We start from the raw sequence: 25,383 nt of genomic DNA, 5'->3' as shown, positions 1-25,383 counted from the left end.
TTGAAGGCACATATTTTTTTAAAAATATATAATTAATTAGATTATCTATATACAAATATAGAGTATGTGGCTTAGGAGTTAGAGATCAGCCATTTAAATTAAAAGATTGTGGCCCCACAGCATGCATTATATTGCAGTGGTAAAGACAAGTGGCAAATTAGAGTTTTGTGGTAAATTAAATATTTCCACCGTTCATATAGAAAATAAAAATATCTTACTTTTCAGGTCGGCTGTTTCCCCGAAGGCAGAATAGGCCCTTCCTTCCATCTTACAGCGTTTCGTTTTTCAACGTTTGTTTCAACGTTTGCCACACGGAATATTTCACTGTTATAGACGGAAAAAGAGCTTGACGGCGGCTTGATCTCTATTTAAAGCATTGGAATTAAGGAAGGGGTTTATAGAAAGAAGTAATTTGGTTCTGAAAACTTCGTAGCGTGAGCGTAGGTAATACTTAGACTAGGTATCTAGGTTATATCTAGACTAGTCTAGGCTTGATTTCTGGTAGTATATTGGGTGATTAACGTTCAAGGTCTGCTGATCCCGTCCCGAGCTTGCAAGTAGCTGAATCCAGTTATATTTTTCAAGGATATTGGCGTTTCTTCCTTTCAAGATGCCGGGAAATCCAGTCTGTACATTATTTATAGGTAAGCATGAGATTCTTTTCTCTGCTTCTCTTTCTGTATGATCTGTAAGTTAGCGGCAATATTTCTTTAGGTGGGTTATATTGTTGTTTTCTGTGTTTATTTTCATTTTTCTGTTGATTTGGCGTGAACATCGCAGAAGGTTATATTAGGTAAGGTATTGGGTGTTTTTACGTGATTCTGTTATAGATCTGGAAAGTATTAGTAGGGTTATGTCTTTTTTTCTTTTCACCTTGATCTTTATTAGGGATTAGAGATGACTTCCACTTCTCTGTAGCTTACATGGGATTTTAAATTTTAGATCCCCTTAAGGGGTACTCGATTTGAGATTTTAATCCAACGGGAACATCAGTGCGTAAGATTCGTCTGGCAATGTGTGCTTAAGGTTCAGAATTGGGTTGGAATGGTTTTTTGTAATATTAATTCGGACCAGAATGGGTTTTAATATAAATTTAAGTTTCGTAGAATCAATGTATGTTTAGTCTTCATAAATTTAACCCAATATATCTCCCTCTACAAGAAGCGTCTGGGACTGTGTGGCTAGGGTTTTGATCCAATGAGAATGGGTTTTCATAGGGATTTAAAATTCAAAACCTTCATGCCTTTTTGATTATTAAGATTCTAATTGAACATATGTTTCTCTGTACGGTGCTGTTTAACGATTCTTTCAAATGACCAGATTTGACCCTATTCTGATTGCAATAGCATTTTATGAGAATTTAAGCTTAATTTGTTCTGTTCACGACCTTTAATATTATCTTTTAAGTCGGAAAATAACGCCATTGAAATGCGCATCTTGAAATATGCGCGTTATTATTCCGAGAGTTTTGATGCCCATCTGAGAATTATAAGTAAAACTAGCTTGTCGTTCACCCTCATACCGCATGACTTGATAACATTTTTGGCTATTGAATTTCTGTGCGCAAGATAGTTCCTTATAGCAAGCATATTTAAATTATTTGTTGTGAATCTGTTGTATATAATTATTTTATGATATCTTTAATCGTTCTAAATTAAATGATTCTTTCAATGTGCCTCTCCTGGCAAAATCTTTCATTTTTAAATCATTCGAAGTTGTTTGTTTTTGAACTGGCACAAGCGGGTATAGAACGCATTTGGCTTGGGTGGTTATAGACTTAAGGTTTATCAACTTTGAGGTTAATCTTCTCTCTCACTATGAAAAGGGAACAAGGCATTGAAAAGGTATTGAATGAGTTTCATATATCTTTTCATGTTTTATATCTTTTCATGTTTTGTTCTCTCTCTTTTTTTTTTCATTATATTTTTTCTTATGCTTTTACCTTCGCTTGTTAGATAATATGTGATTTGTTTTGCTGTACTTTTTGTAAAATTCATTTATTTCTGGCAAATATCGATTTCCAATGTTTTTATTTATTGTTTTTTTGTTTTGTAAATTTTGGAGGTTTACATAACTAAGCCGAAACTTGATACATTTTCTTGGATTATTGATTTGGATTCATTGTGGGGTTGTCGAAAAAACTGCATAGATGACACACTCGTAGAGTACTAGGTGAGTTTTTAAGACCTGCGAGTTTTTCTGACTTTAACTCGCAGCAAAAACTCGCCGAGTAATTGCCGGTTTTTTTGCAAAAACTCGGCGAGTTTCCTTTAAAAACTCTGCTAGACTAAAAAAAGAGGCCCAAACATGTGCAAAAATTTGGTCTCTCCGTCAAGATTCATATATGGAATATAACATTTAAGTATAAGAAAAAATGTCACTTATACTTTAAGTTATATTCCATATATATTGTCAGGATGTTTGAGAGTGGTTTCGGATCTCCAGGAGTTATAATGCAAAATCTAGTTTTTGGAGGATTCTTCAATCTTCCAGACTTAGTCAAATTTCAGGATCCTTAGATGATGCCCCTTGACCCCAACTTGGGGTCGCTGCCTCCAAACCTCGTTGACAAATATAGGGGGAAACTGGGCTGATGGAAGTAGGGAAAATTTAACCTTCGAGTCTGATTAGGCTCCATATAACAACATAATTAGCATTGAAGAAATCCTGGTATTATACATTTTAGAGTTGAAAGTTTGAAACTATGAGCATGAAAGATGAAATTTCAAATATGATGAAAGTTTATAACTAGTTTTAGCTAGAGCTGGAAGTTGTATTTACTTTTGGTTTTACAAAAACTATTTACTATTTTGCTTCCAGCCATCAGCATTTCTCACGAGGATGCGATTTTGTAGACACTTTGCATTTAAATATATCTAGAATCAGCTTGTTTCTTTTGTGTTATCATTTATTGACTCATTGGATGCATCTTCTCAGTAAATTTTGCAAAAAAAATGCATTTTTTATTAAAATTAAGCGTGTTTTTACGTTGCAGAGTTTTTCTGAGTTTTTCCTGAGTTTTCGCTGAGTTTTTTTCTTAGGGGCTTGGCGAGTCGAGCCGAGTCGTGAGTAGTTCAACTATGGTGGAAATTACCTCCGAATACTGTAGATATATTGAGTGTGAATATTGTAGATGTAGTGAGTGGAAACCATTATGAGCACTTCTGAAGACTATGAGCGGTTGATCTTGTTGAGAAGAAGTGACGGAAAACCAACCCTACAAAATTGTCAAAATATTACTTAGCTCATGATATTCTGTAGTTGTGAATCCGCTGAACTTTTATATTTCCGTGGAGAAGGGGAATTCTTTTATTTTTGTTTGTCCTATCTTACTTTATCATTTGCATTTTGGTCTTCATGGCTGAAGGCTGAAGGCTGAAGATGTGCTTTATTGAATGGCTAGGAAGAGCTATTGGTGTTTTGGGAGGTTCAGTGTTCTATGTAGGTGGACTTGACTTCTGTGGCATGGAGTTGGCTATGGATACAAGACTTAGAATGATGTCTTTTGGCTGTAGTCTGTTATTGTTTCCATGGCTAAATAAACATTTTCTGTTGTTGGATATTGTCTTGTTGCCAGGGCATTTTTATTATTGCTTTATTTCTGGATTACACTGTTGGATACTGTCTTGCCAGGGCATTTTTTCTTGCAGTTGTTTTTCTGTAAATATGTAGCGAGATTCTATTTTACTTTTTAGCATAATCTTCAGAGTCGAATGCGAGAATCTTATTGTATAATATACACGATATTGTCTTGTTGCGATGGCATTTTTATTACTGCTTTATGTCTGGATTACACTGTTGGATATTGTCTTGCCAGGGCATTTTTACTCGCAGATGTTTTTCTGTAAATATGTAGCGAGATTCTTTTTTAGCATAATCTTCATAGCTGAATGCGAGAAGCTTATTATATAATATACATGATGAATCTGAATGCGATAATCATGTGCCCTAGTGTATAATATCGAAGTGGAATGGACAAATTATTAAGCACTGTATTAAAGAATTATTAAGCACTGTACTAAAGAATGAGGTGTACTCGTCTGCATTTGGGGCATGCCCTAGTCTTTTGTATTTGATGTGAAGGGTCACACGAGGACTAAACAAGAAGAGGTAGTTTAAAGGAAATTGCTGATGTTATGTCTGTTGTGTTGTAAAGAGCCTTAATAACATTGGTGCTTTATTTTAAGTTGTTTGAACATAATGAAGTGTCATCTACTTAAAGTTCAATATTTTAATTTAGATTTTGTTTTTATTTTATTAGTATTTTTTCTGTGTTTGTAGCATTACCACGTATTATCTGATCAGGATGTTTTCTTCATGTATTTTAACTTTTCTAATTTCATTTCTATCTATAATTAGGAAACTTGGATGAGAAAGTGGATGAGCGGGTCCTTTACGAAATTCTGATTCAGGCAGGTCCTGTTGTTGACCTCTATATTCCAAGAGATAAAGAGACAAACCGACACAAGGGTTATGGCTTTGCAGAATACGAAACAGAAGACATTGCTCAATATGCAATAAAGTTATTTACAGGATTGGTTTGCCTTAACAACAGAACTCTTCGTTTTGCGGTTTGTATTTTTGCCAAAGTCTTTATTTATGCCTTATGCGCATTCGTTTGTCGAGTAGATATTTTTCTGGCCAATTGTTTTGGCATATATTGTTTAGTAAATCAAGCTTACAAGTTACTTTTTATCGATTAGATATCAGGACAAGATAAAGTATCCCCTACTCAGAATACTGTAAAACCACCCTCTTCCATTCAGACACCGCCAGCTTTTGGGAAGCAAAAGCTTCCTGCCTCGCCTTACTCACCTGCAGAGATGATTTCTTCAAGGCATTCACCTTACCTATCTCCTGTGCCAAGCTACCCATCAGGTATGCTCATAGTCTTATGTAGCATATGTAGGACAGTTTTTCAATAAATTATAAATGATAGCTGGAATTCTCATTTTTTTATCATATTGTTTGTCCTACAGCTTATAATAGTCGGGGAGCTATAAAAAATGGCTATAACTCGGAGAAATTTTCACCACAATCACAACCACCATACTATAACAATTCAAAAGTTGTCGAGGCAAAGAGGTTAGATTCTTGCCTAACATCAATCCATCATATGGGTCATAGATCTTCTGTCCATGGTTCCACTTCAGGATATGCATATGCACATCCTTCCTACTAGTTTGAGCAGGTTGGCCCACATGTCTGTACCCTATGTATCATATGATAGGAGGGAAAATTTTGGATTTTCCACGAGGAAGGATCGGTCCCTTTACATCCAATGTTATGGTGGTGGTCTATTTTTTGCTTTTGTGGTTTTGGGGGACTAATTTATGAACTGATAGCGTTTTCACAAGATTAGAGCCCTAGTTTTGTTGAAAACACTAGACAGTTTGTTAACCTGTGTAGCATATATACTCAGTTTGTCAGGGATCTGAGGTCTAGTTTCCGGACGACGGCTGTTGCCTCGTATCCTGAATAGTATTTCCTGTTTGAATGGTTACTCAGGTGTAAAATTATCGCATCTATCTTAGAGCACTTAAATCATTGATTTTTGTTTCAGTTTTTACATCAAATTTGCTCACTCGCTTCTGAACCTATTTTGGTATCCCGAATGCGAAGTTAAAATTTATATATCCTAATTAGAGCTGCTAAGGTTGTGCAGGGCCTAATTGAAGGGTGTAGTAAACCATGTTTGCTAACTATCAGTTAGAAGAATTTGTGTCAAAAATCTAGTTTTCGCAAAGTATTGTAGTAATAAGCTCTATATAAATTTGAAGTAATGTTGCATTTACTGTATTTTATACTTACTCACCTGTTGAACAAGCTATTATCTGATTATTTACTGGTTTTATGCTGATTCTTTATTGATTTTGTGCACTGGATGTTATATTTGAATAATGTCTATGTTGGTTTATGTCGTGCCCTACAGGGTGGATATCTTTATGCATATTTAGAACATTTTTGAGGTCATGTGTAAGCATGCATGCATGTTTACATTGTGTTAATTTATAGTTGCATGGCTCACTTTTTTCTTGTGCAAAGAACTAGCTTTTTTCAGGGTTAAACCAATTGATATATATGCACTAGCTGCTTATTTTAATTTTTTTGGGTCATGTATAAGCATGCAAATATGTTTTCATTGTATGGCTCGGAGTGCCCGAATCATCCGTTGATTTAAGTGGGATTCTTTTTCTCCATCTATAATTTTTGCTTTTAATATCGTGCTTTTGGTTATAATATTTAGAGTAAAAGGAAGATCAATGGAACTCCTCTTTGCAAATTTTAATTTACATGAACTGTAAAGTGCTGCAAGATCTTGATTTGTATTATTATGTAATTTTTTCCCCTAGTTATATGTAAAGTTATAAAAATATTTGTAATTGCTGTCCCTTTAATGCCATTGAACATAGGGTTTCTTTTTGAAATTAAAAGAAACCCTACCGGAAATGCCATGCGGTTCTTTTGAAGAAACATTGTCTTAGAAATGCCGTGGAATATCGGATGTATTTTGAACAATTTGGTGTTGAGAAGATATGAAAATAATTATATCTTACTATGGTGAATACTGAATTCATTTTATGATTTTTTGCTGTTGAATGTTCGACGGTTCTGTATGTTTGGGTGAGATAAATAGTTATGGTGAATAGTGAGATAAATAGATTTTTTTTTGCATTGTTAATCCGTGAATTCGTTTTTCAAGAAAATATGTTTTATAACATGGTTGGATAAAACTGTGTTACCTTTTATTTTTTTGGTGTGAGTTTCGAGACTCCGCATTACGCTATGTCTTAGATTGTAAAATTATCGTTTTCTGCACTTACGAAACTTGATAATCATATCAACATCACCAATATTGAATCCGCCAATGCTTCGAGGCCTTACACATCTAGATGCCATTACATTTTGATTACTGAATTCATTTTATGATTTTTGTTTGCTGTTGAATGTTCGACGGTTCTATATATTTGGGTGAGATAAATAGTTATGCCATCGGTTATTTGAAGAGATTTTTTTGCATTGTTTACTAGTAATCCGTTAATTCGATGTTCAAGAAAATATGTTTTATAACAGGATTGGATAAAACAGTGTTACCTATTATTTTTTTTGGTGTGAAAGAGAGTTTCAAGACTTCCCATTACGCTGTCTTGATTGTAAAATTATCGTTTTCTGCAGTCACGAAACTTGATAGACATCAACATCACCAATATTGAATCCCCCAATGCTTCGAGGCCTTCCATCTAGATGCCATTACTTTCAAAATGTGTAAAGTATCTCTCCGTCTTAATGCTCTATCAATTCCGTTACTTAAGATATGTTGAATTAAATTACCACTCTTCCGAAAGCGGTAAGAGTATTTTTGTTGGCCACCGGTATTAGCAAGCCGGTATTAGCTAGCCGTGAGTTTGGTATGCGTTAATCACACTGAAAGCAACATCAAGCTACCCCTCACATTCTTCACTCGCAATTTGTCGTCGAGGCTATCTAGGTTAGGCATGGCTATCTAGGCGGGTATGCATGCCTGTGAAAACCCCAAATCTAGCTAGCCCTCGTATTTTTCACTCGCAATTTGTCTTGTTTATCGCATTGAAAGTAATATCAAGTTACCCCTCGTATTCTTCACTCGCAATTTGTCATAAAGCTATCTAGGGTAAACACACAGGAGCAAAGTAAATCACCATCAAGCTAGCACTGTGTCTTGTTTATCGCATTGAAAGTAACATCAAGCTACCCCTCGTATTCTTCACTCGCAATTTGTCGTGAAGCTATCTAGGGTAAACACAAAGGAGCAAAGTAAATCACCATCAAGCTAGCACTCGCAATCTTCACTCACAATTTGTTTTATCGAAGCTATCTAGGATAAATGCAAAGTAGCAAATGGTGATCAAAGACATTGTGGTTAGATGCACTCCATTTTGCAAGGAGGTTTGGAAACAATTAAATCAGATGATGGTTTGCATACATGAGACACCTCCTTATGCCTCCATACAAAGCTCTCATTAATGATCTTGATAACAAGAGAAGCTACAACCGTGTGAAGCTATCATTGAGTTTCCCTCAAGGTTAAGCTCACTTAGTTTGTTGCTTGATTTGTGAAACCTCTAACAAGTGTTGTTTAATGTATCATTATTTTAGGGCCTCTTTAGTTCATCATTGATAAGGAGGAGATGTTTTTCATTGCAAGTCAAATTGTGATAACGCTATTAGGAATTAAATGTGTTATTTCGAGTCAAGCTCATTGATCAATGTTTTATGAGTAGTAGTTTGGGAGATCTCATACCTCATGAAAAGAATTGGACCATTCAACACATTGTATCTAGGTGATGCTCATAGAGGTGAAGTATTGGGTTTTTTTTTTAGGGGATGCCATCCTAGTGTTACTTCAACTTTAGTGTGTATAATTGTGGGGTTTCTCTTAGGGTTAAGTTCACTTAGCTTGCTACCATATTTGTAAAACCTTTGACGGGTGTTGTCTTGTGAATCGTTCATTTTATAGCCCCTTTACGTTATCGATTGACTAGTAATAGATATTTTTCAAAACAAGTCAAATTGTGATATTGTTATGAGGATCTAAACATGTATTTTTTGAGTCAAACTCATTGATCAATGTTTCATGGGCAGTGGTTCATAAGAATCCATCTGTCATGATAATAAACAGAACATTTAATTTTCATTGCATTTTGGGGAAGCATTAGGCCTTTTGGGGAGGTTGTCCATCATATTGCTACTCCAAGTCAAGTGTGCTTATCCATGGAGTTTCCTTTAAGGTTGAGCCTACTTAGCTAGGTACCCTATTTGCAAGTTGTTTAACAATTGAAGTCCCTTTAGCTAATGCCTTGAGTTTTGAAAGGCCTTACCAATTGGACATGTCGTGATTGTCAAGGATTGAGACATTAGAAAGATGTACTTCTTTATGGGCTAATAGGAAGGAATTATTTTTAATGTTATTTTATTTTAATTTTAATTTTAATTTTTTTAATAATGGAGTGAATAGTATTGTCCATGATGATTATGCAATTAAAAAACTTGGAATGATTATAAGGAAAAAGAATGGTGGAAATGCTTATTAACATATAATCTTTCATAAGAATATTTGAAGTTCTATATATGGGAGAGGGCCTATAGTGGAGGGGATCCAACATTGGGGATAGTAGCAAATACATATGCACATAAAATCACAAGCACATTTGAAGTTTTATATATGGGAGAGTGTACTATAGTGGAGTGGAGCATTAGACTTGTTAACTCTCGTCAGCAAAAGGATTTCTTAAGTAACCTATTATGCACACAAGAACATTTGAAGTTTTATATATTGGAGAGGGACCTATAGTGCTTAAGCATGGAGTTTCCTTTAAGGTTGAGCCTACTTAGCTAGCTACCCTATTTGCAAGTTGTTTAACAATTGAAGTCCCTTTAGCTAATGCCTTAAGTTTGAAAGGCCTTACCAATTGGACATGCTGGGATCGTCAAGGATTGAGACATTAGAAAGATGTACTTCTTTATGGGCCAACAGGAAGGAACTATCTCAATAGAAATAGAAATTGATGATTATGGAATAAAAAACTTGGAATGATTATAAGGAAAAAGAATGGTGGAAATGCTTATGAACATAAAATCTTTCATAAGAATATTTGAAGTTTTATATATGGGAGAGGGCCCTATAGTGGAGGGGATCCAACATTGGGGATAGTAGCAAATACATATGCACATAAAATCACAAGCACATTTGAAGTTTTATATATGGGAGAGTGCCCTATAGTGGAGTGGAGCATTAGAAGTGTTAATTCTTGTCCCTAAAAGGATTTCTTAAGTAGTTGGACAAAACGAGCTTTTTAGTGGAGCATTAAGAGTGTCAATTAATTTGTCCCTAATTTTTTTTTTCTTAAAATTTTCAAAAAACAACTTATTATTTGATGCTACATTAGCATGACTTGTGCACGACTATAAGACCATTTTAGATACCTCAACTTTTTTTTTTGTTGTGGTAAGTTGGGGATTTGGCAGGAAGTTGTACAAAATGAGTGATTATATTATTTGCATAGTATTTTTTTGAGGTTGGTAAAAAGTGTTCTATTTACAAGGTACTCTTCGATTTAGGCTGTTTTACTATTCAACTTTTGCGTTTTCAACGTGCATGATATTCTCACTATATTATTATGTGCAAATTTTGTTGACATATTGTCTCAACCTTTTATTGCTAGATATTGATAATCTTCCCTTTTTTCCTTCATTAAGCTCAAATCTCGAGATTCTCACTTTTATGGTAATAATAATAATTCATTATAGCTAATGATGCTCTTGTATAGCCTATATTATTATTATTTATTATTTTAAAGTGAGTTTCAGTTTTAGCTTATTTTTTTTATTACTAAGAAGGAACTACCATTTTTCTATGTTCTCCCAAGTTTTTTCGAATGGATAGGGGATTGAGTAGAGTATTTGGTATGGGGTACTTTTTTGGCCTTTTTTAGTCGAATGGATAGGGGATTGATTAGAGTATTTGGTATGGGGTATTTTTTGGTCATTTTTTAGGTGATAGCATGGATAGCTATTTCAAATATTCATATGATATCATTGATAAAACATTCTTCATAGATATTAATCATGATCTTTATATTCTCATGTGAGCATGAGATGATATTTTCTAAAGGCTATAAGATTTGCATGTTTTCTTCTCATTATCAAAGAGGATTAACAAAGAGGAATAGTTAAGGACAAAGATGGTTGGTTGTTTTCCAGTGACTTAATTAGTAGTCAACATTATAAAACATAAAATGCCAATTTGTCAATGGCAACCTTTATATACTAAACAAGTTGTCCACTTGTATCAAACAAGATAATTCTTGAATATTTAGTAATTTGCAATAGGGGTATGTAGGGGCATGTAGAGGACAAGGGTAAAATCCAAATAGTAGTTTTTAATTATAATAGTTGTAAAAAGGAATAATAATAATACATGGGCTATAATTAAAAATATTAAACATATTATTGGTTGTATGATTTTTTTGTCAAGAAACTTTACATAAATTAAATCAATAAAACATTTTTGTAAAGTGAAAATCCTAAAAACAATTGAAAAATAATTTAAAAAAAATAAAATATTAAAAGACTTATTTGAATGCAAAAGATATGTTGTCACGTTCTTTCAAAATTTTAGTAGAAAATATTAAAAGACTTATTTGAATGCAAAATCCAAGATATGTTGTCATGTCCTTTCAAAAATTTAGTAGTTGGAAGATTTTTGCCTTTATCCTTTCAAAATTTTAAACCGTGTTGACTTGTTCTTTCCAAATTTTAAGCTGTAGTGGTTGGAAGATTTGTTGACTTATTCTTTCCAAATTTTAAGTTGTAGAGGTTGGAAGTCTCAATTGGTGCTTTTCATTGTCGGTTGATGAAATCATATTAACAAAGGATGGTGACATAAATTTTCCTCTCTTCAATGATGCTTTCAAATGTTATGGAAGATGATAGCATAATCATGATGGTTTCAAATGTCATGGAAATTTCAACTTTTAAGGCGAAATTCAACTCTTCAGTCAGTTCGTATATATTGAAATTAGGACTATCAAAGCTTTGCAAGCATAATCACGATGCTTTCAAATGTCATGGAAATTTCAACTTTTAGGGTGAAATTCAACTCTTAAATCAGTTTTAGTATGTGTTTTGTGTTCTCGTGAGAACCATTTTATAAAATTAGTAGTTATATATTTATATAATTTATTGTTTATTGGTGTACTCACAAGATAACAAGTATTTAGCTTATATTTTTTTAATGCACATTGTGTCGGTTGTTTTTATGTCAATATTTAGCTTCTATTTTTTCATGCACATTGTGGCGGTTAGCTTCTATTTATATATTATAATAGAAATGATGTCATTTCTACTAGTATCATCTTCATGTTATCTGATTTGAAGGATACCATTTTTTTGTTTTTTGTTCTTGTCTTATTGAACTTGGTTATTTGGATTGGGTATAAATGATTGCTTCATAGCTCAATTTGGTAGAGCGTTCGCGTGTGCGAAGTGATATGGGTTCGAATCCCATTGAATGCAATTATGTTCGTGAGATCTTAGTATGCTCAATTCATTTAGATTTTATTTTATCAAGTATGCAGATATTTTTCTCTCTTTTCATTTATACATTTCTACATTTATTATATATTTATTTTTCCAAAATTTATCCATTCCCCTTATGCAATTGTAAAAATCTAAACTTTCTTTTTAGACCATTCAGATTAAATTTGATTTTTTTTACATGGTACATGTATTTTTTTGGACTTGATGTAAGTGGTATATATGGATAAGTAAAATATACTAAAGGAAAGGTTTGATTTATTTATATGGGTGGAATTTTAATTTTTTATTTTTTTACCATTCAGATTAAATTTGAATTTTTGTTACATGGTACGTGTGTATTATTGGACTTGATGTAGTAGTATATATAGATAAGTAAAATATTGTAAGGAAAGGTTTGTTACATGGTACGTGTGAATTATTGGACTTGATGTAGTAGTATATATAGATAAGTAAAATATAGTAAGGAAAGGTTTGTTACATGGTACGTGTGTATTATTGGACTTGATGTAGTAGTATATATAGATAAGTAAAATATAGTAAGGAAAGGATTGATTTATGGTATGTTGAGAGTTGATTGATTAAGTAAAAGGTTTTATTTAATTAATTAAGTCATCTTTTTCTTTTTTCATTTAAGCTAAATTTAGGAACTTTTATTTTTAGGCATTTAATATGCATGCATCTGTTAGGTATTTTAATAATTAATTATTAATTGCTTTTTAGGGTTTCTATCTTTAGAATTAGATTTCTTTTTTAAGGATGTCATGTTTGCTCTTTTTGGAGATATTCTGGATTGCCAGCAATTAGAACACTTTGGGCTCAAACTTGCAGGTACAGGTACAATACATGTTTTTTTTTAATTTTTAATTTTTGGTTTTTAAAAGAATATTTTTTTATTAATTTTTTTTTTTAATTAAAAAAAACATTTTTAAATTTTGAAGGTGTGAGTTTAAAAAAAAAATCTTTTCTTTTTTATAAATTTTTTTCATGTCTTTTTTTTTTAAATAAAATGTTTGAATCTTTTTATTAGTTTTTTTTTTTTAAAATCTTTTCTTTTTTATTAGTTTTTTTTTTATAAAAACTTTTCATCTTTTTTTTTAAAAAATAAAATGTTTGCATGTTTTTTAATTAGTCTTTTTAACTAAAACAATTTCTTTTTGCATGCGATTTTTTGATTTTTTAATCTTTTTTTTGGCATGCGTTTTTAAATTAAAAAAATTATTATTATTATTATTTTTTTGCATTTGAATTTTGGTTTTCTAGTCAATTTTTTTTGGCATGCATTTTAAAATAAAAAACAAATTGTTATTTTCTTTTTTTTTTTCAGTTTTTTTTGAAGGGGCATTTTTTTTGTTTTTTGTTTTAATAAAAAAACTAATTTTGCCCTAATAAGCAAAATTGGGAACATGTTTTAAGCAAAAACTAACCTGTATACAATGCTCTCCTATTCCAACCAGTGGGCATATCATCTGCACAGATTTCTATAGGGCATCATTTGGTGGCAGCCTCATTTACATGTTTTCCAATTTTGCACAATTGTTTTTCATGTTGGATCTTCTTCTTTGAGCTATGTTGTACATACACTATCATAAAGTGCCACACCTCTTTGTCCTTCATCGTTTGATGACACATATGATGCAATCCTTCTATATTGTAGATTAGGAATTAAATATCAGACCTTTGACCCGTCTCTTCTATTGAGCATGTCAGTATGTTTGTGTAATCGATGGCTCCCATACTTGGTTTGCGTGCCTGATCTTTATCATATGTAGCGAGTGATTCATTGTCTTCCTTCACCTCTTTTTGGAGAGAAGTTTTTTCCTTTTTCTCCACTTTATAGAGTTCCATGTTGTGATTGGGTACCTCATCAGGCCTTGTTGTTGGGACCCAAATTTGCATGTAGTTGTCTTTGTTGCATGTAGCTGCATTCATGCACTTATTTTTTTGGCTACTCCCTAAATTCATCTTAAGGGGGGGTGTTAGAGTAAAAGATTTTATTTACTTAATTAATTTAATCATATTGATTAATTAATTAAGTTACCTTTTTCTTTTTTCACTTAAGCTAAATTTATGAACTTTTATTTTTAGGCATTTAATATGCATGCATCCCTTAGGTATATTAATAATTAATTTATTATTAATTTTTAATTGCTTTTTAAGGTTTCTATCTTTAGAATTAGATTTCTTTATAAGGATGTGAAAAGCAATATTCAATCAAGCATTTAGTTCTTGTTATTGTCTTCGATATTCTCGTTTGTTGTGCAATTTCTCCTTTGTATGTAAGAGGTATTCTTACAGATGATTATCTGAGCTTGTGGGAATTCAACAATCATGAATTCTAACAAATTAGGGATAGAAAAATATGTAGTGAAAGTAATTTGAATGAATAAGTGTAGATCAAACAATATGAATTAAATCATTGCCAAAATTTGAAGTACAATCGACTCACTAATCAATAAGACGCAATTTAAATGTTAATACTTAGCTACATTTTTTTTTCACATGGATGATAAACCCATTTAATCCGTTAAAACTGATAACAAATTCTCAACTTGTTATGGCTATGTACAATTGTGTTTGTATGTTCTTAATTATGACTTTTGCTAACTAGTGTCCTCATTTCTTTTGTTCTTTTGTAAGTGAACATGTAAAAGCTTGTCATTTTGAAATACCTATTATTGTAAGTGCTATCATTGTGATTCTAAGTATGTGCAGTACTCCATATTGATTCAAATGTATGGGCTACTATTTTTATACTATGAGTGTCTCCAAGAGTGTGCAATAATAGTCCACCCAATACTATTTTTATACTACCAGTGTCTCTAAGAGTGTACAATAGTAGTCCATGTCTGTTCTAATTATGTTTGGTGGTCTTAGATTTCTTTTCAAAGCTCCATTGTCTACCAGCCTCGAGTGTTTTTTTAGTTTATTCATTGTAATGTTTTTAACCTTATTTTGATTAAATAAAAATAAAATCATAAAAAATAGTGAACCCATTATACTCATGATGTAGAAGCACATAACGTCTTGATGTAATATGGAGTGAGTCAATGAGGTATTGATGAGGGTAAGTGCATCAAGATGGGGACCAAAAGAGGTTTTAAGTGACCACTTTTTTTTGAAGTTAGGAAAGTTTGATTTTGGTTGAGAAATTGAAGATACTTATGTAGTAAGAATAATAGTTGTAACGTTTCGAGTCTACTTTTTAAATTACCATTTTTTTTTGTTGAAATGATGAAGATTACGAGGTTCAAAAAGAGGTGCACACAAATTAGTCCCAAATTTATCAAATAAACATCACAAAGGGATTAACTTTATTTTTTTTCTAATATTTGAAAAATTGCTCTAGTGAGAAATTAACTAACATGTAGTTTATGCATGAATTTTCCACTTTTTTTTAACGAGTATATGATTTTTTACTAATTTTTGAAGTGGACACATTTTGAAAAATAGAAATTGAGTGTGCTCCCCCCTAATTTTTTTGAAAACTAATCGAAAATCTATTTTTTGTAATATCTATAGAATGAAGTCTAGTTTCTACAAATATAATTTTTTTTAAAATTCAATGAACGAATAAAAAGTTATACCCAAAATACCACATTGGTTTTTAACAAAAAAACAAACATACAAACAAAAGATATCAAAGATGAAATCCTTAACATACTCAAAATGTGAAAAAATGTACATGATTAGATAGCCAAGAGCGAGCTTACCGTCATCGAGACATTTTTAACTTTGCATTGAAACATGTGCAACCTTGAAGGATAGGATGCTAGAAAACATGCGAAATTATTTTACAATTTGAAATTGTTTGACAATTTAATTTAAAATTAAAATTAAATTAAAATTTTTGTTGCATGGTACATGTATTACTAGACTTGATGAAGTGGTACAAGTAACTAAGCATGTCTAGAGTTGATGTATTAGAATTGAATGATAGATCATGAGAGGTTTTTTTTGACTTCATGTTGTTCTCATGTGAATTAGGGATAAAAAGATATGGACTGAAAGTAACATCAATGAACAAGTGTAGATCAAATAATATGAAACATATCATTGCAAATATCTAAAGTATAGTCAATTCACTAATCAATAAGATGTCATCTAAATGTTAATACTCAACAATACTTTTTTCACATGGATGGAAGTACTAATAAACCCATTTAATCTTTTAGCATTGATAACAAATTCTGAACTTGTTATGGTTGCCTACAATCGTGTTTCCATGTTGTTAACTATGACTTTTGTTAAGGAGTGTCCTCATTTGTTTGTTGTTTTGTAAGTGAACATGTAATAGTTTGTTAGTTTCAAATACCTATTATGGTTATTGCTATCATTTTTATACTTTGAGTTACTCTAAGAATATGCAATTGTAGTTCATGTATGATCAAATGTGTATGCTACTATTTTTATACTACGAGTGATGCTAAGATTGTGCAATAATGTTCAATTATGTTTGTTAGTCTTAGATTGCTTTTCAAAGCTATATTGACTACTAGCCTTGATGGTTTTTTGTATTTTATTCATTGTAATTTTTAATCTTATTTTAATTCAATAAAAACATCATAAAAATTGATGGACCCATCATAAAAATTGATGGACCCATCATAATCATGATGTAGAAGCACATAATGTCTTGATGCAATGTGGGGTGAGTCAAATAAGTATTGATGAAGGTAAGTGCACAGACGGGGGAGCAAAAAGGGGTTTTAAGTGGCCACATTTTTTTTGAATCCAAGAAAGTTCGATTTTGGTTGATAAATTGAGGATAGTTACACTCAAAATACGAAGATTGAATAAGAATAAGAGTTGTAGTGCTTTGAATCTACTTTTCAGAATATATTTATTTTTGAAAATCGTGAAGGAGAATAATTAGTAAAATTAGTGATTAAGGAGCTAGACAATTTTAGGTGTCTACAATTACAATTTACGACACACACTATCATGTGTTTTATTGCTTGAGATCCTTTAACATGAGGGATGGCCAAGTGCTATTAAGGAATTCAATTTTAACTAATTTATATTTCTGGATAAGTGATTAGCTTATCCAAGTTTTATTTCTATGGAAGTGAACATTGTAATTTTAATTTTTTTCATGGTTAAAAATTTGGCTTTACTAACCTTGGTGAGAGTTGGTATGATGAGAGTACTCACCAAACCTATGATATTAATGGGGAAAGGAGTAATATTTGATGAATTTGGCTTCTCGTTGTTTGTGTAGAAAATATTCAAAGGATTGAAAATTAAAACTTGGTTTTGGATTGTATATTTTTTGTTTTTTTGGTCATTTTTTCATTCTCGCATTTGTGAATAGTGAAGGTCAAGATATTATTTTTCTATAATATGTGTAGCGTAATTTTTTTCTTGGTTATCCAAAGTGTGGAGAAGGATGGAAATAAAATAAAAATAAAGGAAAAATAGAGAGGAGGTGTCATGACTAGGAAGGAAAAGAAGAGAGAGTTTGAAATAGATTTGGATTAGAGAAGAAAAGAAGCTTGGTTTTCTTTGAGGTGCAAGTTATCCATAAGTAAGAATGATATAATTGGTTTGGCTTTAGTAGTGTTCATTCCATTTACAATACATTATAACTAATATTGGTTGTTGCTTGGTCACGAAATTGGTGTAAGTTTGAGTTTGTGTGTAAGTTTGAGTTTATGGCAACTAGATTTTGTGTCTTCTTGAAGGGTTTTCTTCAATTGAGTATATTTTGTGGTCTATACAAAGACTTATCTTTTGACTTGTGGTTTTATTTAGTGAGGTTATTTTCTTTCTTTTTCTTTGTGATTTTATTAAGTTATTTGTGAGTCAATGATAATTATTAAAGACATTTATTTTATATAGACATTATCTTTAGCGAAATTAGAAAGATAGTTGTTGCTTGTAATGAAGAAAATGTTTATAAATTTTGTTAGTATTTTTATTTAGGTCTTACAATATTTACCATGGTCCATCTTGTAATATATTATCGTTGTATGATTTGTGTATTATGTAATAGCCACACATGTTTCTGTATCCATGATTCTAGAATTCTAATTATTTGTTTATTTTTGCAACAAAATGAGTGGAGTTAAATGTTGTTGAGATTCATTATAGGGTTTGCACTAACTTATAATCTAGTTCTTATAATATGACAAGTTATCTTGTATGAGAAGATAATATAATTGTGAAGACTTGCAAAGATTAATTGACATAGGAATGACACACTATACTCTTAATATTTGATTAAATTTATACTCATATGCATGGGAAAAGATTAGGAAGAATTGTAAATAAGTTTATAGTAAGTTTATAATGAATCTTCATGAATAGGAATTTGATATGACTTATTTATGAAGGAAATGTCATTTTGTATCTTATAATATTAATACTCAACCTTGTAGCAAAGTTAGAAGCATCTTCAAGGCATAGGAGATTAGATCTTTGTTTTCTGAAGGGTCTTAATAATATTATTATTGTCTGCATTGACATATTGAGAGTGAGGTCCTTTTCTATAATATAGAGAACCGTTTATTTCCTTTTTTAGGGGTTTATAAGGTGATACTTTTAAAGAGTCTTAATATGAAATTATAGTAAATACTCGTATTTGAGTTTGATTGTTAGCTTTTAATAAATTATTTTTCATGAATTTGGAAGATCACAATAGAAAAGCATGCTATACTTAGAATTATGATGTAAATATTGATGGGTAATACTTATGGGGACATCTTGTAGGCTCTATAGTTTCTACAATATGTATGGATTGGATCCCTTCCATTTAGTATGTAAGTTATCAACAATGACTTCATAGTACTCCTGTATGATTTACTAAGCATGTGGTTTAGTCATAGTTATTTAGTATCAAAAGAATATTAATGAGTCTTAACTACAATTAGTATTGCAAATTTTATTATGCAGAACATGACACTCCCACAACAATTGTAGTGTTGTAAATTGTACTCCTTGATTGTAAGAAAAATTTCACACTCTCCTTAGCACTTGCTTCCACTCCCCTAGACAATTTTAGGAGCATTTCTAGCCATGAATTAACCCCAACTCAAGGAGATGTGTCCTATCCCATTTCAAAACTTAACTATCTTATTTTGTATTTAATCATCATCAAAACCAAAAATTAGAACCATATCTAATATTATGCGCCTCAACTCTTGCACCATACTTTCAAAAAGTCTATTTTGGTAGAACAAGGGTGCCTTTCTCTTGTGTTCCACCAAAATCTCTTTAGATTTTAATAATTAAGTGTTGGCTTTGATTTTACGAATTTTGGTCTCAATTTTTGTTTATGATGATTTTATGTTGGAGTTTGATCAAGAATTAAACTGTAGTGACCCTCCTCAATCCCTCCTTTGTGATTGGATGTGTTAGATATTTATGAGTTTGTTGGTGAGCTCTTGATACTCCTTGCGTCTTGTTTTATTCTTTATCTTGATATTCTCTTTGACATTGGTAGATTCATTATGATTACTTTGATGGTGTTGATTCTATGTTATGGAATAATTTTGAAGTTAGGTTTATGTGTGATACTACTTCCATGTTTACTACTTGTGAGGTGATACTAGGTTCTAACCCTAATTCTAGTGGTCTTGTTAGGTATGGATGAGGGTTTCTCCTTATGAGACTTTGCTATGATGTTAAAGTGGATATATGCCATGTTAATGTTTATGTTGCAATGGATTTTGATTATGTTCCTTTATGAATAAGCAATTAATAGGTGCTGCATATTATTTTATGGATATTGATGCACGCTCTAACGAATTTAGTTAGATATCGAGATGTGATTGATTATGATAGTTGAAATGCATTGAGATTGGATTCATGCATTATGTGTGTGTCCCTGATTGTGGTGGGAGGGGATGATGTCTTATCACTCTCTTAGGAGAAACATATGATGTCACTGATGTGTGTGTACAGGTTGCATATGTTATATTTGTATATGTGTGCATTTGTGACGCAAGATTGTAGGTACATGGCATCGACTCCACCTGGTTTCACAGGTTAGATCGTGCTTAAATAATTGTGATAGTGGTTGTGAGAGTTAGCAGATTGGCCTAATTAACCGAACCTATAACCTTTGCTCTATAGAAGAGCAATAACCCTTGTCATGTGGTTACCTAATAGAAATGCCATTAAGGCAATATCTGATAACCCTAGTTATGTTTGTATGTGGGTGTGCAAGTGATTATTTATATTTGTCATTTGTATTAATTATTATTTATAAATATTTATTATATGGTTTGTATATGTAGACACCTAAAATTGTCCAGTCTAATTAAATAAATATCTTTATTTATTTAATTATTTTTAGCCTAATTCTTCTATTAATTATATAAATATTTATTTATTTAATTAATTAATTTATCATCTTCTAGCCTTATTTCTCATTTAAATAAATACATTTATTTATTTAAATTATCCTTTTCCTAAATTAAATAAATATCTTATTTATTTAATTGATCCCACTTCTTCTATTAATTAAATAAATCTTTATTTATTTAATTAATTCATTAACCTTTTCTACCTATGACACATGTCATTCATCTCTTAATTCATACACTACCTACCCTATCATTATTTTATTATTTTCTCTACCTACCCTCTAATCATAGCCGACCTCTTTTACACCTCTCAATCTTATCCCTCCATTTCATATAGTGTCTTCTATATAAGAAGATGCTTCCTTCATTATCAAACCCTCACTATGCATTCAGCCCCGACTACGCTTTCAAACTTTCATATGCGATACTACTTGCAACCACATTTCCATTCTTTGTTGAGCTCTTGTGCACATATAAAATCTAAGAGCAAATATATCAAGCAAGATCAATGGAGATAGGAAGAATGAAGTTCCAAAACCTATTAGACATGTGATGGTATAATCTTTGTGATTTCATTTGATTTGCATTGCCTTAGGTAATCTTCATATGTTATGGTGGATCTTTGTTGTTGTTAGGCTAGGGTTTTTGTGGTTGAATTCATTTAGTCTTTCAATATTGTTGTTGTTATCCATTTTCACCGTATACATTTTGGCATGCCTGGTGGGACTCTTGTCCCTTTTGCATTTAACATCTTTTGTTGCAGATTTTGTGTTTTGAAGTTGCAGATCTGACATTTCCGATAACAATTTGATATTTTCGCGTCTGTATGCTTTCGGATCGCGTTTTTTATTTTTCGCTGTGTCTGCGACATCTTGAATCGCGTTTGCGTCCTCGACAGTATTTTATTTTTCTGCAGATTCTGAAAGTCGTGTCTGTGGAGTTTTCAGGTGCGTCTGTGTTATGGAATCGTGTCTATGTCAGATCTAAGCGCGTCTGCAAAATTTTGTAGCGTTTGTGTCTTTGATAACCATGTCTATGTGAAGTTGTTACATTTTAGACTTCTTTGATTCAGTTTTTCATTTGGGTTTTTAGATCTGGTTTATTTTGAGCTAACATCTTCAAATCTAGCTAACGAAATTGGTGCAACTTGTCTTGAAAGCAAAATCGTTTTGTCGAAGGCCCCTATTTCACAAAGTCTTTTGGATCTAAAATTTACCTAACTTGTGTGCTTGCAGGAAGGGGTGATCATTTGAAACAATCCAAAATACTAATAGATCTTTGTTGCAGGACCTTGGCAAGGGTTTTTGATCTTTATTGTGTGCCTTATTTTCATAGACTAGCAAACACTTCAATTGGTGCACTAAAATTGAACCATTGTCTTTTGTGTCTTGAGCAATAGGCTCTTTTTGTTTAATCTCTAGAGGGCTTGTCTCCCTGTGTGGTCATTAGGACTACTAGTGAGGAGAGAACGACCCAAGTGGTAACAAAAGAAAAGCCATCTTCTTCCAAACCACTATAAATAACTGTATTCATGGTAAAAACTATGGATAACGTGTGCTGATTAGTTCATATCGACACTATGTCTCCTCATAAACCTGTTTGATCAAATTTATTTGATCATTTGTAGGGCGTAACCCCTATCGGTTGGGAGCCTTATGTATTTACAGAGCTGAAAGTGCCGCATGCATGGCCACACAAGCGGATGCCCTTACTAGCACCTTTTTGTTTTAGAAGCCAAAATCCTTCTAGTTGTTGGGGCAGGAGGTCGGACCTCTGGAGCGGCCCACACACATACGGCTCTTAGTAGAGATACAAAGTTCGCTACGGGGAGTTTTCATGGGGACTGATGCTTGGCTGCCCCGAGAAGTGAGTGCCGAGGGTGGAGCCAGTGGGGTCAAGCATCTAAGTATCCGCTCTGAATAGCGTAGCCTCGGGGGAAACTCCACGTGGGATCAAAAACTATTGTCCTGGCCAACCATAAGAATTGTGATTGACTTATTTTAAACAATCAAACATTCAAGACCAAACATAAAAAATATTATGTCTTTTGTGTCTTCAAGTGTATGCAAAACAATTTTACATCAAACAACACACTTTCTTTTGAGTCATGTTGAGTCTAAGCACTTGCAAACATTGAGTCCTCATCAACACTGTGTCCTCTTGTCACGAAAAACAGTCAAACATTCAGATTTGGTCACAACAAAACAACTTCACAGATTGAAAAAATTGCACAAAGTTTGCAGAAACGCGTATGTGTCTAACAGACCCTCGTCTGTGTCATCTAAATGCGTCTGTGAAGGGCAGAAACACGTCTGTGTCTTTTGAACAACATTGCAACATCTTAGAAACACGTCTGTGTCTGACAGAACCACGTTTGTATCATTTAAGCATGTCTGTGTCTGACAGAATAGCGTCTGTATCCTTTAAGCACGTCTGTGAAGTATACAGGCACGTCTGTGTTCAGAATTGAAAACTTTCATAATCCAGCAAACAAGGAACAATCAGTTTCAGACTTATTGGGCTTCCTAGGTATCTCTCTGGGTTTTCATCTAGCATTCAACCTGTCTTTGGGTCTCACAAAGTCCATCATTTCTTTACACCTTACATTACATTTACATTTGTCTAAACTTGAGTCAAAAGGTCACTTGCTTGTCCTCATCTTACTTTGTCAACACACTACATACAACAACATTTTGCTAAGTGGTCCCTCATCAAGGTCTATCAGCTTTGGGTCTTATTTGGTCTTACTTAGAGTCATGGTCAACTTACCTCATCAAGAGAAACTATCATCTCTTTGGAAGCCACACCTACTCTACTACATACATACTTGGTCTTACACTTTGGACATTGCAAGTAAACCTCAGATTCATTTACATTCCATCCAACTCTTGGTCTTCCATATCTTTCCATTTTCATCTACTCTCACACATCTTGGTAAATACCTAGTTCATGGTTGAAACCCGTTCCCAAAAATCTAGGAGAGAAACTAAAGAGGCTCAAGAGTCCGCAAACATGAGTTCCTATGAGTTTGGCAATGATATCTTTTTCAATTATGATCATAACACATTACCTGACATGGATGCCTATAGAAACATTCCAAATGTTGAGAACATGGACACTACAAACAACAATGATACACACAATGACAATATGGACAACTTTTCAGTACATTCAGTAGAAGTGGAAGACACCATTATGAATCTCCATTTCAATCGATTGGTTGAGGAAATAATGAGGAGAGATAGACAATACTTCTTACAAGTGATGGCACATAGTGGAGCCATGATTCCTCATGATTTTGACATGTCTCAAATAATGGAAAATCGACCTTTGCAACAATCTCACTCCAACATGGATCAAAGGAGGCCTAATAGTGGAGGCAATAGAGGACCACATCTTGTGCTTGAATCACCATCATCTTTGTTTCAAAAACCAGAGGTCCAATACACACATGGTCAAGCATATGATACTCACCTTCGCAGACCATTATGGAAGTCTTATGTAGCAAAATATACTCAATCACATACCAATGCTAAGTACCAATCACCAAAGCAATTGGATATTCTAAAGCATGCTCAAAATTTGGACACAAGGAAACCCCACGTCAAATTTGGGGGCAACACACTAGAACAAACTCATGACATTCCTATAGAGTATGGTATACAAGGACAAAGCAGATATTCCGCTCCTCATCTTGACTCTATACCAAGTGGTCCATATACGCAACATCATTATAGACCTCCTCCGTATGAACATGTGTATGACCAATATCATCCATATATCCAACATGCTCCTCCACACATTGGTTCAGGCATGGGGTATGGTCCAAGAAGTCGATCTCCACCTAAGAACAATTTGGAACAACAAATCAGGGACTTACAAAAGAAAATGGAGGACATAAATACACCGAAGCCAACATACACAATGAGAGACATATGTCCTTATCCATTTGACAAGAGCATTCCAATGCCTCCATTTCCTACACACTTTGTGACACCTAAGTTTGATAAGTATAGAGGAAAAGGGGATCCTAAGGCACACATAAGACAATTTTTCATAGCTTGCATTGAAGTAGCAGCAGAAGAGACATATTTGATGAGATTATTCCCACAAAGCTTAGGTGATCAAGCTATGGAATGGTTCTCCCAACTCCCACCTAGAATTAAGTCATGGGGTGACTTAGCAGAGGAATTTATCCAACATTTCTCATACAACATAGAGACAAACATATCAGTCACTACTTTGTGCAATACCAAGCAAAGGGATGGAGAGTCTTTTTCATCATTTTTACAAAGATGGAGGAATCTAGCCAACAGATGCTCTTGTGAAATTCCACAAAAAAAAATGGTAGATATGTTCACCCAAAATGTTAACAAAGACATTGGTTATGACCTAAGAAAAGCTTGTTTGTCCACTTTTAGGGACGTCATTGAAAAAGGCTTAGCAACAGAGAAGGTCCTAATTGAACAAGGAGTCATTAAGATATTCAAGGAAAACAAAGATGACTTTAAAGGAAAAGATAAGCCAAGATTTTGGAATAAAAACAAGAACACAGTTAATGATGGTGTTGTGGATGCCAATACGGTGCGACCTAAAATCATTTTTTCTGGATCAAGCTCTACAAACAATCAAGTGAATACTCAAACAACTTCAAAGTCACGAAGGAAGTACACTCCATTGGGAGAACCACTTGAGTCAGTTTTCAAGAAGATAGTGGCAAACAAGGTAATCACAGTTCCAGATTTTCCTCCATATGAACCAAAGGTCAAACCAAATTGGTGGAATGATGATGAGTATTGCGAATTTCACAAGAGCAAGGGTCATAAGGCAGAAAATTGCCATCAACTGAAGAACATCATACAAGACCTTATTGATAGAGGTGACATTGAGATTGAAGGACATTCATCCAATCAAGAACATGAGATGTTTAAGGAACCATTCCCAAATCATGACAAGGGAAAAGCTAAAGCCACAGATAACCAAACCAACTATACCAGAG

General features: G+C 32.9%; 1 protein-coding gene across 1 annotated transcript; it reads left to right on the top strand.

Moving 5' to 3' along the window:
- The first annotated feature begins 228 nt into the window (after window positions 1–228).
- Window positions 229–5,810, top strand: LOC131034777 (uncharacterized). Its single transcript, XM_057966354.2, has 4 exons — window positions 229–644; window positions 4,360–4,571; window positions 4,704–4,878; window positions 4,980–5,810. Exons 1-4 carry the CDS (start codon window positions 611–613, stop codon window positions 5,180–5,182), a joined length of 624 nt encoding a protein of 207 aa, XP_057822337.1. The 5' UTR covers window positions 229–610; the 3' UTR covers window positions 5,183–5,810.
- The last annotated feature ends 19,573 nt before the right edge of the window (window positions 5,811–25,383 follow it).

This window comes from Cryptomeria japonica, chromosome 3, assembly GCF_030272615.1.
Source record: "Cryptomeria japonica chromosome 3, Sugi_1.0, whole genome shotgun sequence".
Taxonomy (NCBI): domain Eukaryota; kingdom Viridiplantae; phylum Streptophyta; class Pinopsida; order Cupressales; family Cupressaceae; genus Cryptomeria; species Cryptomeria japonica.
This window is presented reverse-complemented; position numbering and strand designations above follow the sequence as displayed.

Bases quoted from the DNA above. Each gene is read 5' to 3' on its own strand.
- LOC131034777 (XM_057966354.2), top strand. From the start codon at position 611: ATGCCGGGAAATCCAGTCTGTACATTATTTATAG. The intron at 645-4,359 runs GTAAGCATGAGA...ATCTATAATTAG, and splicing joins AGTCTGTACATTATTTATAG to GAAACTTGGATGAGAAAGTG. The intron at 4,572-4,703 runs GTTTGTATTTTT...TTTATCGATTAG, and splicing joins ACAGAACTCTTCGTTTTGCG to ATATCAGGACAAGATAAAGT.